Source organism: Microtus pennsylvanicus, chromosome 7, assembly GCF_037038515.1.
Source record: "Microtus pennsylvanicus isolate mMicPen1 chromosome 7, mMicPen1.hap1, whole genome shotgun sequence".
In the NCBI taxonomy this organism is placed as follows: domain Eukaryota; kingdom Metazoa; phylum Chordata; class Mammalia; order Rodentia; family Cricetidae; genus Microtus; species Microtus pennsylvanicus.
The window spans coordinates 99,240,800-99,255,988 of record NC_134585.1 but is presented as its reverse complement, the minus strand read 5'-3'; the positions used below and the strand labels follow the sequence as shown (position 1 = coordinate 99,255,988).

The following is a 15,189-nucleotide window of genomic DNA, read 5'->3' as shown; positions in this document are numbered from 1 at the left end:
GATAATTTGGAGTTTTACCTCTAGTTCCTTTGTTTTTTTCACATGCTCCATTTTAGGATTTAGCAAGATTCCTGAAATTGTACTCTACTGGTTCTGAAATAGCCAGAGGAGAAAGACAGAAATACAGGAGCTGGAGAGACAGCTCAGCCATTAGGGGCACTTGCTGCTCTTGCAATGGACCCAAGTTCAGTTCCCAGCATCCACATGAGGTGGCTCACAGCCATGAGCAACTCTAGCTCCAGGGATATAATGCTGACTCTGGCCTCTGAAGCACCTACCCACACATACACAAATGAAAATCTTTCTCAAAAAGGGCAACAGCGCAAAAGAAATTAAGCATGGAAATAAAGAGTGGCTAAATTAACCGACTCTGTGGCCATCTCCCCCACAAAGGAAACATGTACCAGATAGCAGTAGATCAGAACGGATTGATCAACATCATGGCAACGGATATAACAATGGAGCTGAGAAGAAAGTTGGGATCACATGGTAAAGTCAAGATGAGAGAAAACTGAAAACACTACTCAAAAGACCGGACACAATGGCTGCTGCCCTGAGGAAATAAAACTTTCTCATGGGTCTTCAGAAAGGAAAACGGTGAAATGCTCAGTGCTGCCAATGCTAAGCTGAAGTAGAATCGTGCTGCACCTTCAAGTGGTCTTTATTGTACATCAATGACATAGGACCAAGAGTAGCTTAGCTAAAATAAAATCCACCAGCACAACTTATGAACAGTGTGTATAAACTAAAATGCATTAAAATATTCATCACAGAATCATCCCACTGACTGGAGTGCCTCGCAGGGAAATGAGGAGATACACTTTATATTTTGAATTCTGCCTCCTTTCCTTAAAAATAAATCTATTACAACATTGATTTTGGAACACTATGAAAGTCTAACAAGCAAACATGCAGCTACCACTCTCTACATTTTGATCCAGAAGAATGTTAAGCACGATGTACTCACCAAAAGAGTTCTTCTAATATGTTTTAAAATTTACACGTCAACGTTTTAATAAGTGACTTGAGAATACTATAGGAAGGTACTTCTCACTCCCAGCCCCAAGCTCCAAAGTCAGTTCATGACCTCTGCCAGGAAACACTGTGTTCTCAACAGCATATGCAATCCTGAGACTAGAATAAGACCCTATCTTAAATTTCTTTTCCGGGATGCTGTATTAGAGGTGCTAGAGGCACAAAAACAAATGACTAAGAAGAAAACACCCATGTTGAACAATTCCAGACTTAACAACCTCCTGTTTGCGGACAACTTTCACTACCTCTCATCAGATATTCACTAGGGTTTCCTCTAAAACTGTTTTTCATAAGTTTCTATAAATACGACATATAAATTACTACAAGTCAAGCCAATGAATCCTTGAATGGGAGTCTAGCAAAAGAATATTGAAACAAAAGAAATTCATGGCATCCTCGGGTACATTCTGGCTCTTGGTTACAGCAACACTCTCACCCATCCCACAGCCCCTCTTAGCTATGCATATGTGAATCCAGATGTTGCTACATATTTGCATGGGAGCAGTTACACTTAGCAGTTCTTATTCTGATCCAGAATTTACACTATCCTGTTCTTGCTTTGTCATGAGACCTAGCTTTTCAAGTCTCCGAGCCATGGAATGTACGGTAGCTGGAATAAATCATTTCTGGAAGTAACAGTCCCACTCCGTGGTTGATCACATAGTGTCTTTTTATAATACTGATCACAAATCAGGAAGGAAAGTTTGTGGGATGCCATTTAGGAGAAATTGATAAAAGTAAATATACAAGGAGGAAATCTTCCCTCCCAGTGGACAAGTGTTTTGTGATCATGTTAGCATTTGGACATGTTGCATGCGGAGCTGCTGAAACACACACCAATACAAGAACACACAAAAAGAGGAAACATGGCTGAAAATATGACTCGGTGTATAAAGTATTTGCCACCCAAGTGTGAGGACCAGAATTCAGAATCCACGATCTCCATGAACGCCAGGGGATAGAACACAGTGGCAGCCTACCAGTAATGACAGAAGCAGGGAGACAAAGATGGGTGATCCCCAAATCAAGCTGGTTAGCTAGACCAGCAAGTTATATGTTCAGTAAGAGACCCTGTCTTAAGATAGGAGGTAAAGATTAATCAAAAAAGACATCCACCATCAAGCTCCTCTTGTTACATGCATGTACCTACACATATGGGAACATACAGACACACATTCAAAACATACATACTATATAGAGACACACGCAAAGAGAGAAGAAAACATATGTGCACATCATATTAGGAATAAGGTATAAAGAATGAAGTAACAATTGAATGGTCAGGGAACAGAGGCGAGCCAGCAAATATCCAAAAAGGTGCAGCTTTCCTTCCTCCTGTCATGGTGACAGCTTACTACATTAATATTCTTATCTCCTTGGCTTTCTAGAATCAGAGAGCAGGCAATCGTTCTCTGTGCAGATTTAGCACACCACTAAGAACATTTGGAAATTAATAACCACCATTTGAGGATGAGAGTAAAACATTGTTTCAAAAATAGCAAGTCACACAGAGCAAGTAGCAGCCTGAATTAATTTGGTATCTGCTTGGAGCTACTGAAAATGGCTATATGCAAATTCATATTATAATGATCTTATGAAAATGTATTTTTTTTGCTCACACAAATATAGTACTAAACAGCTATGGCATTATATCTAGATCCAAATTTCAGTCTATGCACATATTGCTAAATGTCAAATGTATTCATATTCATTTATATCCGAATGCTGCATTGAGTGAAAAACTATAAATCATTCATTCCAAAATAAAAATAAAAATAAAAGGATATGCAGCCATATTTAGCACCACAGATGAACTTTATTTATTTTACAGTTAGGTGGGGAAGTGAATAAGCATTTTCAAACAGAAGCTCTGACTGAAAACTTAACCAAACTGCAAAGTACACTGGCTCCCACACATCCTCATTTCTCCTCAGGATAGCAGTCATTCTCACCCTCTCCTTCCTTTACCATCAATGTGCAGTCTCTGTTTCATTGAAGACCTAGCGAAGACCTCTAGTAGAGCACACAGCACATCCCAGGCCATCACTCAATGTTCTACCTTCCTTAATCTCTATCCAACTGCTTGAATAGCTGTCTCCTAGCTGGAAAGCTGGTTAAATGCTGAATGGCCCTAATTAGATTGGTTTCTTTCACTCACCCACTGAATTACCTACCGGAAGTCAAGCTATATAAATTTCATCTCTCCCTTCTCACTAGCTGTTTATTCTTTGATTGTCCCACTATCATTGACCCCTTAATGCTGGAATAAGTCAAAGCCAAGGCCAGGATTTCTTTCTTCATGACTCTCTCTCCCTATTGTCATCTCAGCTAATCCTAGAGTTTCTAAGGCCGCCATTTTGCTATCAATTTTTAAATACTATCTCAATACTACCTCTATCTGAGGCCCTCCCAAACCCACAAGAGACTTCTGTGTCTCTTTATAATTCACTACTATATGTATCCACTTTGATACTAGTAGACACATCAATTTTACATGCCCAAGTCTGAGTTCCTCATATTCCCCCTTAAATTCATTCTTTCCAGAGCCTTCCCCTTCCTAACTAATGTTAAATAGTTCCTTCCATTTACTCAGTCCTCAAAGTGCAGAATCTTTCTAACTTCCCTAATCGCACTGTAAACAACCCACCAACAAAGAGCTCTTCCTCTCAAAGGTACTCCAGGTGTGACCACTCCACCTCTTTTTCACACCACCAAGAAAAGAATAGTCTTAAGTGAGTAATTACTTGGATGTTTTTCCTCACCATCTAACGTGTATGATTCCTGAGGACCAGTCTTCTTGACCTTCCTCCTTGTCCTTCTCCTGCCTAGAACAGACACTCCCACAGCAGCCATCAGAATTTTGTTGAATATCTCTTCTCAAAATGTCACTTTATTGTGATCTGAAGTGGCAGATTTCTAAGCTTCTTCTTCTTTACTTACTTTATTTCTCGGTATTGAGAACCATCATTTGCCTCTCATCTGCTAGAAATGACAAAGTTAGTTCAGCCGCCTGTCCACGAGATAACAAGGAGTGAGTCTGTTCTCTACCTGTCTGTCTCCAATTAACCCTTCTCTGCCACCCACCACCACCTCTTCAGTTCAAGATCTCACTAGATCTGCACAAAATATAGAGTTTCCTTTCCTTTAGCTGATGAGAAAGGCTCCCAGCCCAACTGCTTCCATCCTCCTGGTAGTTACATCCCCTCAGTTCTCTGGTCCCTTCAGCCCACACATCCATCTAGATTCCCCCAATTTGGCATGTGTTTTGAACTTATACCACCTTTAATAATATCTATTTTCCACATTCTCCCTACATGTCAATGAGCAATGTATTTGCCATTTACAGGACCTAACACAGACATCACTCCCCCATGGCATCAAAATAATAACGGCTAACAACTACTGTGTGTGTATGCTATAATGGAAGCAATTTACTAGTACTGCAACATTCAATCTTTAAACAAGTCTACTAGAAAGATACTAATAATTCCTATTAAAAAACATGATGTAAAGAGAGGCTAAAATTATTAAAAAATTTGTCCTACAAGAGTTGTTTGCAAGTCTATCTAATTCCAAAGCATAAATAACAAACCTTTCAATGAGCAGCTGATTTGACTTTGAAATAAGCATTCTGCTTTTAGGAAGCAGACGTCATTTTGAAACTACTCATTGGTTGTTTTGAGATAAGAAGTTCAGACCACAAACTCTAACAAGCGCCCATTTTACAATAAGCTGGGTAGTAAGTCCAAAAATTCACTGTCAAACACAGTTTTAGATATATATAAACATGTCAGTGGTGGATATATCTATGTGAGGGGAAAAAGTGGCCATAGTGCCATTATTAGCTAGCTCCCATATACAGTAACAAGAAACATAAAAAAGATTAGAGCCTTGTATTACTTACTACTCAACCCAGTTAAAAGTCACCTGGTGTATTCAGCATGACCTCTACAGTGATACTCTGCTGCTGTCTTTATAAGCAGACATTATTATCCTCCTAACTTTCGAATACCCGGTAGCAGCTTCATTTCACCTAGCTTCTCATTACAAGTTGTTTATTGTTGCTTATTGGCGTTGCACGCGGCATCCCGCCCTGAACTGGGCTTGATAAAGCCTCCAAAGACAGCCTCAGGAGAACTCCATAGAAATGGCCCCAAGGCTGTCTCCAAAGTGGCCCTGTCTCAGTTGCCATGGTAAACAACTAGGCAGATTGCTATATTCAGTTCGCTGCCAGGGTCGCCATGGTGACTGCGAAGGCCTGCTCCTTAGAAGGACCTCACAAGGGCAGGTTTCCATGGTGACACCCATCCTGCATATTTCCAAGCAATATTTTTTTTGGATGTCCAGTGGCCAATCATGGCAGATTCACTTGTGGGTGATTCCGGAAGGTTGCTAACAATGCATCATGGCACATGGGGATTTTAGTCTGTATAAAACACAAGACTGTGGTGGGCATAGCTATGTGATGAGTGAAAGGACATATAAACACAGGATTTAAAAATGTAAATGTGGAATTTTACAAATCATTAAACTAGACAGATCTGTTTTGATGAGTAATAAAGTAAAATTTTAAAACCTGTCAATGAATATACATCAATTTAAAAAAACTTGCAATGCTTCCCTTAAATATGACTGCTTCAAACCTTCATTTCAGGATATAGTAGAATAATTAAATTTTAAAAATTCTCCAATTTTATACCAACTATGAGGGAATTAAATACAGTGGGCATCAAACACACACACATACCACACACACACACATACCACACACGTACATACCACACACACATATACAATATATTAATTAATTAACTTTAAATTAAAAAAATCTAATCTGAAATGATTTTAAGTACTTTTTACATCCACTTCTAACACAGTGTGTCCTTTTGAAATATAGTTCCACATTTTCTTACAGCCCAAGTCAATGAAAGCCACAAAGATAGAGAAACACAAGCGGTAAACTTGAAGACTTCCAGGACAGTATGTTAGAGGTTTTTTAGAAGAACTTTGAGTATTCTTTGTTGAATATTAAGAATCAACCATACAACAAAGCTCCTCATCCTTAGTTCAGTTTTTAGACAGTGCTTTCTAAATGATTTTATCAACCAATTTAAAGACATACCAGATCAGCATCGGCTTTTTTGTAGGTCAGAGCTTCAACTTTGGAGTCCAGTTCTGTTTGTATTTGATCTCTTCTTTTCATAACGCCCTTCATATCAAAATAAAAAAGGATAAATCAAGCTGGGGTTTGCTGTAATATTCTTCTCCCATAACAACTATTTTTATTTTTGAATATTAATAATCATGGGGAATATAGTTCTGATGTAATCAATCATTTGGGGTAATAATATTTTTATAGTTTAGCTTTCTTTACTCTTTAAAATCTCAACTGTTATCAATATTTAAAAATAATTTTTATAAATGTTTTATTATGTTTCCCAAAGCACATTTTATCAGTTTAAGAACTACATGTACGCTGATGGCAAAGTCTTCAAAGAGACCAGAATCAGAATAAGTAAGCAACAAATTCTCTCATCCACTGGTGAATCCGAGGGAGACCTGGGTCACTAACCTGGAAATATCTATAATCATTGGAGCATCTCATTTGACCCCAAAAAGGACAGTTAATCAAACTACCAACTACAGCACAAACCAGAGAACTGAAACATGCATTTCCATCTTAAGAATTTTACTGTAGCCGGGCGGTGGTGGCGCACGCCTTTAATCTTAGCACTTGGGAGGCAAAGGTAGGCGGATCTCTGTGCCAGCCTGGTCTACAAGAGCTAGTTCCAGGACAGGCTCCAAAACCACAGAGAAACCCTGTCTCGAAAAACCAAAAAAAAAAAAAAAAAAAGAATTTTACTGTAGCTCAAAGTGTGTGAATATTCATCCACTAGCCAAGCTTTAATGATATATAATGGCTTCTTTGGTTAACTGATAGCCTGAGCTTGTCTTCTTGTATAATTATAACTTCATGTCTCAGTGTACTTAAACTTAAGACACCCTTGTGAATCAATGGAAATGCAGGACCCATGTAAAACTTTACTATATTTTCCCTGTCTTTCAGATTACCTTTCCTTAGGCAGCTCAACTTTCTAACAAGATTTAGACTTCAACGTCATAGGCACGAGGACTTGTTCTTTGTGGTCATCTTTCCCTGGGCTTAACAATGTTAATTAAGGGGACATTAAATCTGACTCTGGGTAGGCAAACAATTCCACCAGTAACAGAAGAGTATAGTACATGAAGAGATGCTTTACAGAGAGAAGCATCTAGACTTGGTAAGATGCATGGAAGTCAAAGAACACATGATTAAAGTATTTAATAAAATAAATACTTATAAAGCTTTTCAATGAAAACTAGGAGGCACTGAGTTAAAAATGTGTCCAGAGACATATTGAGTCAAGTTTCTCTCCTTGCAGAATTGCCTCTCTCTGGTAATTTACAGGTAGTTAAGAGCTGCTAGAGCTAAGGGCCTCATGAGGCTATGAGAAATCTATAGGCTGTTAACACTTGCTAGGGAAAGGAGAGAAATTTTCTTCAGCGGTGTTACCACTAATAAGTTGTTCATGCTCCTATAACCACCTTCTTTGTTCTTATAAGCAACCCAATAAAATTTAGTGGTTCAAATCAATGACTCAAGCAAGCAAGCAAGCAATAAAGCCAATCAATCAAGCAATCAACCAACCAGTAAAAAAAAGCATGAAAGCGGAAGTTGAAAAGAAAAGTATCATCTGGAGCAATGAGGTTGTGAATATGATGAAAATATATGCATGTATACAGATGGCATAATGGAGGCAATTATGCACAAAGATATGCTATATAAGAAACAAAGTAGATTAAAATTTTTCCTAATCTCGACAAAAACCACAGAAAACTCCACGAATTATCACAAATTTCTTTATAACATTAACTTTGCTTAATGTCAAGATTCCTCTTTAGTGGTTTGAGTAGGTATGGTCCACCAGAGACCCACGTATTTGAATGCTCTGCCTATAGGGAGTGACACTCTAAGGAGGTGTGCCCTAGAGGAGGTATGGCCTTCTTGGAGGGAGTGCATCATGGTGGAGGCAGCTGTGAGCTCTTACATGCTCAAGTCTGGTCAGTAGGACACAGAAACCTTCTGCTGTCCGTGAATCAAGATGTAGAACTCACAGCTCCTTCGACAGCACCATGAATGCCTCCCAGCTGCTATGTCCTGCTATGATGATAATGAACTAATGCTCTGAAACTGTAAGCCACACCCAATTCAACGTTTTCCTTTATAAGCACTGCCCTAGTCATGCAGTCTGCCCACAGCCACAGAAACCCTAACTAACACACCCTATTTTTCCTCTAATCGACATGACTTCTACTATAATTAAATTCCACATACTTGGGGGTATACGTCTGTAATGTACTTCACATTTATAAATATATTTTGAATATAAATATATACGTCATACGATTACACAATTTTAATTATTATTTTTATCAGGATATCGCTACTGATTATTTTAACTCAGATTACAAGATCCCAATATAAAAAGAAGAAAACAGTAATATAAAAACTACTGTCTAGGAGCTGGAGAGATGGCTCAGAGGTTAAGAGCACTGACTGTTCTTCCAAAGGTCCTGAGTTCAATTCCTAGCAACCACATGGTGGCTCACAACCATCTGTAATGGGGTCTGGTGCCCTCTTCTGGCCTTCAGACCTACATGGAAGGAATGCTGTATACATAATAAATAAATAAATATAAAAAAACAAAAAAAGTACTGTTTACATCATTGGTGACTATAAGATAATTCAACCATTGAGTAGGTAAATAAGAATGCTTTCTAGTAGATATTATGATTTTCCAGGACTTTAATTACACAAGAATTTGCTTTACTGATTCCTATCTTGACTTAGCACAGGGATGGATAAATACTATCTGATTGATGAAAGAAAACCGACAAACCAGATTTCCCTGAAGAATCATGAAGAGATAATAATGAGAGAAAACCAAGAGTTCAGCCAAGGAGATGTGAAGCCTAGGACTCTGATAAACAAGCAGTGTTTGTTTATGGAAGACTCCCCGGAATACAGATAAGAACAAAGTCTGAAAAGTTCACGCAAGATCTAATGACTCTCTCAGAGAAAGCCTAAACATGATAAACGCGTAAACAAGAGAAGGACCTCATGTTTAAGAGGCTATACTACCTTACCTAAATAGAAACAATTTTTGAAAAAAGATTCCTAGAAATCAGGGGTGTATAACATCAGAAATCAATCATGGTTCCAACTATAAACAGAAGGGGCTATATTGGAGTATATGATTCTACTCCCTTGTGGCTATCCTCTACCATCTCCCTAAAACATTAGACACCAGAAGGAGCCACTTTTCTGTACAACATACTGAGAGCAAAGGGCGATACAGGAAATAAAATTGGCACTACAGACAGCACTACCAAATGCAAGAATCTGGGAATCTTAAGTTGAACTGAGGAAGAAAAATGTAAAATGTAGATATAAAAAAATAAAAGGTTTTCAAATGGTCAAAGAGAACATTTTAACTTGAAAAATTTCATTTCAGAAGCAGCCCGAAGGCAAAGCAGATATCAAGCCCCTATTCAATCACTCTCTACATAAAATATACATAATACATATTAAGTATGTTCTAAAATCATAAATGATACAGGAGAGTAACTCTCAGGGAAATAAATCTATAAGACACACAAAAGAAATATTTTAAAATAAAACATTTAAGTGCTAGAAGACTGGTCCTGAAGTAAATCTTAATTGAGGATGCTTTGGATTGACAACAATCATATAAATCATTGGTGCTGCTATTGAGTATTCTAATCCTCTCCTACATGGTTTTCCAGTCATTGATTCATGGATGCTGTGAATCAACAGATATCCCTCGGGCATCTACATGTAAAACATCCCACGAGGAGAGGAAAGAGTGGTAAAAACACAGAGATAGGATCAAGCAGGGAACAGCAGTGAGACTCTTGCTAGAGTGGCTTACCATTAGCATCTCACTATAGAGCACGTACTCATGGACGACAGGGAGCAAGACCTCTGACAGCCCGGACATCCGCTTCTCAGTGGCCTTACAGCACTGGTCGATGCAGCTGGCGATGCCTTTCAATGTGTCAACTAGGTCTTCTTCTGACGCTGACCACACAGTATGAATGGGGCCATATTCTTTCATTTCATCCAAATAATCTAAAACAAAGAAGTGACAGCCAATTTACATTTTAATACATATTTTTATTTGTATTTACTTGGTTGGTTGTAGAACTGTGCACTACATATGTTCGTGTATCCACTGAGACCAGAAGAGGGTGCTGGGACCCTTGGGGATGGATAGATTTGCAAGCAGTAGTGAGCCAACAACCTCTGGGAGAGCAGTAAGCACACTGAAATGCTGAGCCATCTCTGCAGCCCCTAAAAATGTTTTTTTCTTCAAAATTCCTGTATCATAGACAATATGACAGGACATTGTTTCACTCTATACAAGTCTTCACACTTGGATATAAGCAAATGCTTATATTATCATTAGTTAATATAATACCATTATATTAACTAACGAGCTATCCCAGGTTGTACAAGTTAGTTTTTGAAGTTCTTTTCTCTAGGTATAAACAAAATTGGATGCCCTTTTCACTGTCCAGGCTTGGAGAAATATATCATACAACCATCATAGCTATTATAAACTTCCACCTATCATATACCTGAGTATATCAGCGTCTCAGGATGTCCTAAACAAAATCTGTCTTTCTCCTTTTCTTTTAACTATATACACTCTCCAGTAGTAGCCATGGCCCATTGACTAAGCAAATCTACAGGGCTCCTCCCTATACTCTCAAAGAATCACCATAAACACAATGATACTCTTTACATTTAATCTTCTGTCTATGTGGTACACCGAAATCTATTCTTCCAAGTGAAGCTACTACTAGCACAACTTATTTTTTCATGATCAAGTGAACTCAACAAGTTTCAAAATAATAAAGACATGAGTGATCTCATGACGATAAAGGTGTCAGTCTTAACTTCACTCTTCTGAGTCTAGGTTCATCTTTGGTAAAGAGTGTCAACACTAAACCAGAAAACAAGACCTTTAACAGTTCTGTCCTCAGGCTGTGTGCTCATTGATGGTTATTGTTAGGTAGCTATTTTTACCAAAGAGCCTCCTTTAAATTACACAGCATTCAACTCACACCAATATGCCAACATTTATTAATTCCCCTGGAATTCAAGTCATAATATATGTATCAAGTACACTGTGCAGTCTGCTAGGCAGGCACAGTTGCAACCTCTTCTTTAGTCCACAGCACAGAGAAGCAATGCAACATGTGCTCAGCAGCATTCTGCCAAATAAACTGGGGAGCAGAAAAGAAAAAAAAGCCAAGCATATTTTTTTAGTGGAGAATGAAAAACATCAAAAGAGAAATTGTCCTCTAATATTTCCTAATGTGGATATGAATGAATGACCTGCACAGGTGGAGACTCCAAAATTCCTGAAGGACTCTCCATTAATATGAGTGGAATCTAGTCCTCCAGGTATATTAAGTGGGCTTTATCTCTTTTTTCATTTTTTTTAAATCAATGTTTCTCATACAATATAGTTTGATCATGTTTTCCCTTCTCCAAATCCCTCCTGGCCTTAAATAATGAGAATTCTCCAGGACAGGCTGGAAGCAATCACTCCAACAACAAGAACGTGACATGACAATGTCTGTCAGGATCAAGGTTCCTTCACAAAGAGTAAAGTCTACTAAACATCCTCTTTGCCAGTAATTTCAAAGCTTGTGGACACCCTTAGCACTCTTACGTGTCAATAATTTCCACAGAATGCTTTGAGTTGCTACCCAGCCTAACTGTGTATCCAGAACCTGCTTCAGAGTTTGGCAATCACAGAACCTAGCTAAAATCATTAACTTCCGGAGAATAATAAAAACAGTAAACCCGGTATAGGGCTGCATAACTGACTCCTAGCATGAGGTCAGCTAGACAGAATACATTTTGAGATCCCATGCAAAGAGGAAAGAAAGAAAAGAAAGAAAGGAAGGAAGGAAGGAAAGAAAGAAAGAAGAAATGGAGAGGCAGAAAGAAAGAAAGAAAGAAAGAAAGAAAGAAAGAAAGAAAGGAAGGAAGGAAAGAAAGAAGAAATGGAGAGGCAGAAAGAAAGGAAGGAAGGAAGGAAGGAAGGAAGGAAGGAAGGAAGGAAGGAAGGAGAGGAAGAAGAAATGGAGAGGCAGAAAGAAAGAAAGGAAGGAAGGAAGAAAGAAGAAATGAAAACATAAAGAGGATCAAACCCAATGATTAAACTGCATCCAGTCACTACATAATGAAGACTGCACATCTTCTAGGAAAATAATTGCGTTTTTTAAAAAAATTATTTCTTTGTTAATTCTCTGTATGTTTCAGTATGTATATATGTATGTGAGTGTGCTCATCCATGTGTCTGCATATGGAGACTGGTGGTTTATGTTTGGTGTCTTCCTCTATGACTTTCGCCTTTTATTTTCAGGTAGGCAGGATCTCACGGCGAATCTAGAGCTCCCCTGCCTTTGGCTAGGCTGACTAGGCAGGGAGCCTCTAGGATCCACCCGTCTCTCCTCCTCAGCTCTGCGGCTACAGAGCTACAGATGGCGAGCCTTTGTGCCCAAGTTTGCACGGTTTCGGAAGATAGAAACTCAGTTTCCCACACTCCCGCAGCAAAGTGCTTCAACCACTGAGCTGTCTCCTACTTCCAAACTCCTTTTCCCCATTATATACATTAGTTATTTATCTGGGGAGCGGTGCAGCACATGCGCCACGGGGCGCCCATGGAGGTCAGAGGACAACTTGAAGAAGTAGATCTCTCCTTTGCCCACACGGCAGCTATCGACATAGTACAGACCAGAAATACGATCAAATTTCCCTCTGCCTATCTGCAAGGGCCTTACCGTTTAATGACAGAGGTAGACAATCAAGAAATTAACAAATAAGCCATGGGTACAATAACTTCTATTTGTATGTGACCCTTCATCTCCACTACCAACCTATATTAGAAAACATGTTTGCTGACTCAGCTGTCTCTTGTAGCATTAAAATTAGAAAATAAAAATCATTTAGGAATAGGAATAGAACTACTGAAAACTAAAGATTAGCCTGATCTGTAAGAGGCAGTTAATAGGAAAGTCTTCATGACATGCATTGAAGGTGTTAACACATCATTCTGCTCCCAACACCACTAGAGAATATGAAAACTGCAACTCCTAAAATGTCATTCTTTCACTTCTGGGTCAAGTTCATGTTGAATCTTGATACTACCATGGTAGAACTAACTTCAAAATCTCAAGCTCAGAGCTAGAGTTGCCGTCATGGTCTACACACAGAAGCCAGAACAGCTAGAGCTCCACAGAACCAAATGAAAAGTGGCCACAACTACCTAAAAACATTTAGGAAATGTGTGTATGTGTGTGCAGGGTGTATATGCGTGTAAGTGTGTATGTGTGTGTTTGTGTGTGAACTGGTGCTCATGCATGAGTGTGCAGGTATGAATGTGGTGGGGGTGTCAGAAGTTAACCTTGGGTGCTGTTCCTTAGGAAGTAATTACTTTGTTTTATGAGAAGGGTCCTTGAGTGGGACATTAGGATTACTGACTCAAGCAGACCTATTGGACGATGATCCCCAGAGATCTACCTGCCTCTGTCTCTCCAGCACCAGGGTTCTATGCTTATGCTACTACCCCCAGGTTTTTATGCTCATACTACACACAGGTTTTTATATTGCTGCTGGAAATTGAACTCAAGTCCTCATCTGTGAATGTATGCTAAGCACTTTATAGACTGAGCCACCTCTCCAGTTTCTGAAAATTTTTCAATGGATGGCATAGCATGAGTCATAATTTACAAGTAAAATTGTAAGAGGGTCAACCACACCACATCCCACACCACAGCAGCCAAAGTGAAGGTCCAAAAGAGGTCGAACATCTGTATGACCAGTCTTAGGTGACCCCACATACCCCTTTCTTCCTTGTAAATTCTCTGAGATATTTTATCTATCAAATTGATTTTCTGGCTAAATGTCTCGATGAAGTTGTTCATTTCCGTGAACTCATCCGGCCGGTTCCTCACTCCTCTCATGGAGGAAGCCACAGCTCTGACTGTCTGCCCCATCCTGCTCAGCAAGCCAGGCCCTTGCTTCTTATAAGAAGACAGTTCCTAGAAACAAAAAGAGAAAGGAGTGCGGTGTGTCAATCAGCAGCATCCCACAGTGTGGTGAGCCAATCAGCAGCATCCCACAGAGCAGCAAAGAGTGAGACAGAGACAACAACACACTGCACTGTGTGTCTTTTAAAACACATGCATTTGAGGCATCTAAATTTATTTTTGGTAACATCCTCCCACACTCCAGTCTACTGGATAAATAGTCCATTTCAAAGCACTTGTGTAAATCAGGTGGGCAGTCTTTTCTCAAAGCATACATCTTTAAAACAACAACCCTGGGATCAGGGATCAAGAAGATACCCAAGAAGTCCATGATGTGATTGGAAATCTATATTTCTTTCTTTTCGATTTATGTTTATGTTACGTTCATGTGGGTGTGTTTGCCTGAATGTATATATGCCTCACATTCATGCAGTGCCCTTAAAAGCCAAAAGAGGGTGTCAAATCCCCTGAAACTGAAGTTACAGACAGTAGTAAACTGAACTCAGATCCTCTGCAAGAGGAGCAAGCGCTCTTAAATATTATCTCTCCAGTCCCCAACCTAAATTTTAGAGCAGGTATTCCATATAAAAATGACCTCAAGATGATTTCTTAGGGCCCACGTTAATAGTGAAAAGAGTGGAAAGCTTGATAAATTTTTCAAGTATAATAGCAGATTATTTATTGAGAGCTTGATATGCTCCAGTAACTACAAGCATAGTCTTAAAAGTACAACTGAGAATACACCCATGCTCTATTATCTTCCTCATGTTCAAAGGGAAATAGTGGCACAGGAAGAGCAAGTTCAAGGTGTACAAGCAATTAAGCAATGGGAGGACGTGGGCGTGGATCACAACAATCTGCATTTAGAGGTTCCACTGCTCCACAGGACACACTGTGCCTCCTTCAAGTTCTCATCTTAGTTTATAAGACATTCTCCGATCACGGTTCTTCACCCAAGTGGAGTGGGAAAATTGGGATGCCACC

At 39.1% G+C, this 15,189-nt stretch overlaps 1 protein-coding gene across 1 annotated transcript in view; it reads right to left on the bottom strand.

The window, feature by feature from the left end:
• Snx7 (sorting nexin 7) overlaps positions 1-15,189 on the bottom strand; it is a 77,442-nt gene that overhangs the window by 34,120 nt on the left and 28,133 nt on the right. Inside the window, exons 5-7 of the mRNA XM_075981505.1 lie at positions 14,019-14,217; positions 10,029-10,228; positions 6,158-6,244 (exon numbers count right to left, since the gene is read on the bottom strand). Coding sequence (XP_075837620.1) covers positions 6,158-6,244; positions 10,029-10,228; positions 14,019-14,217 — 486 coding nt within the window. The remainder of the gene's footprint in view (positions 1-6,157; positions 6,245-10,028; positions 10,229-14,018; positions 14,218-15,189) is intronic.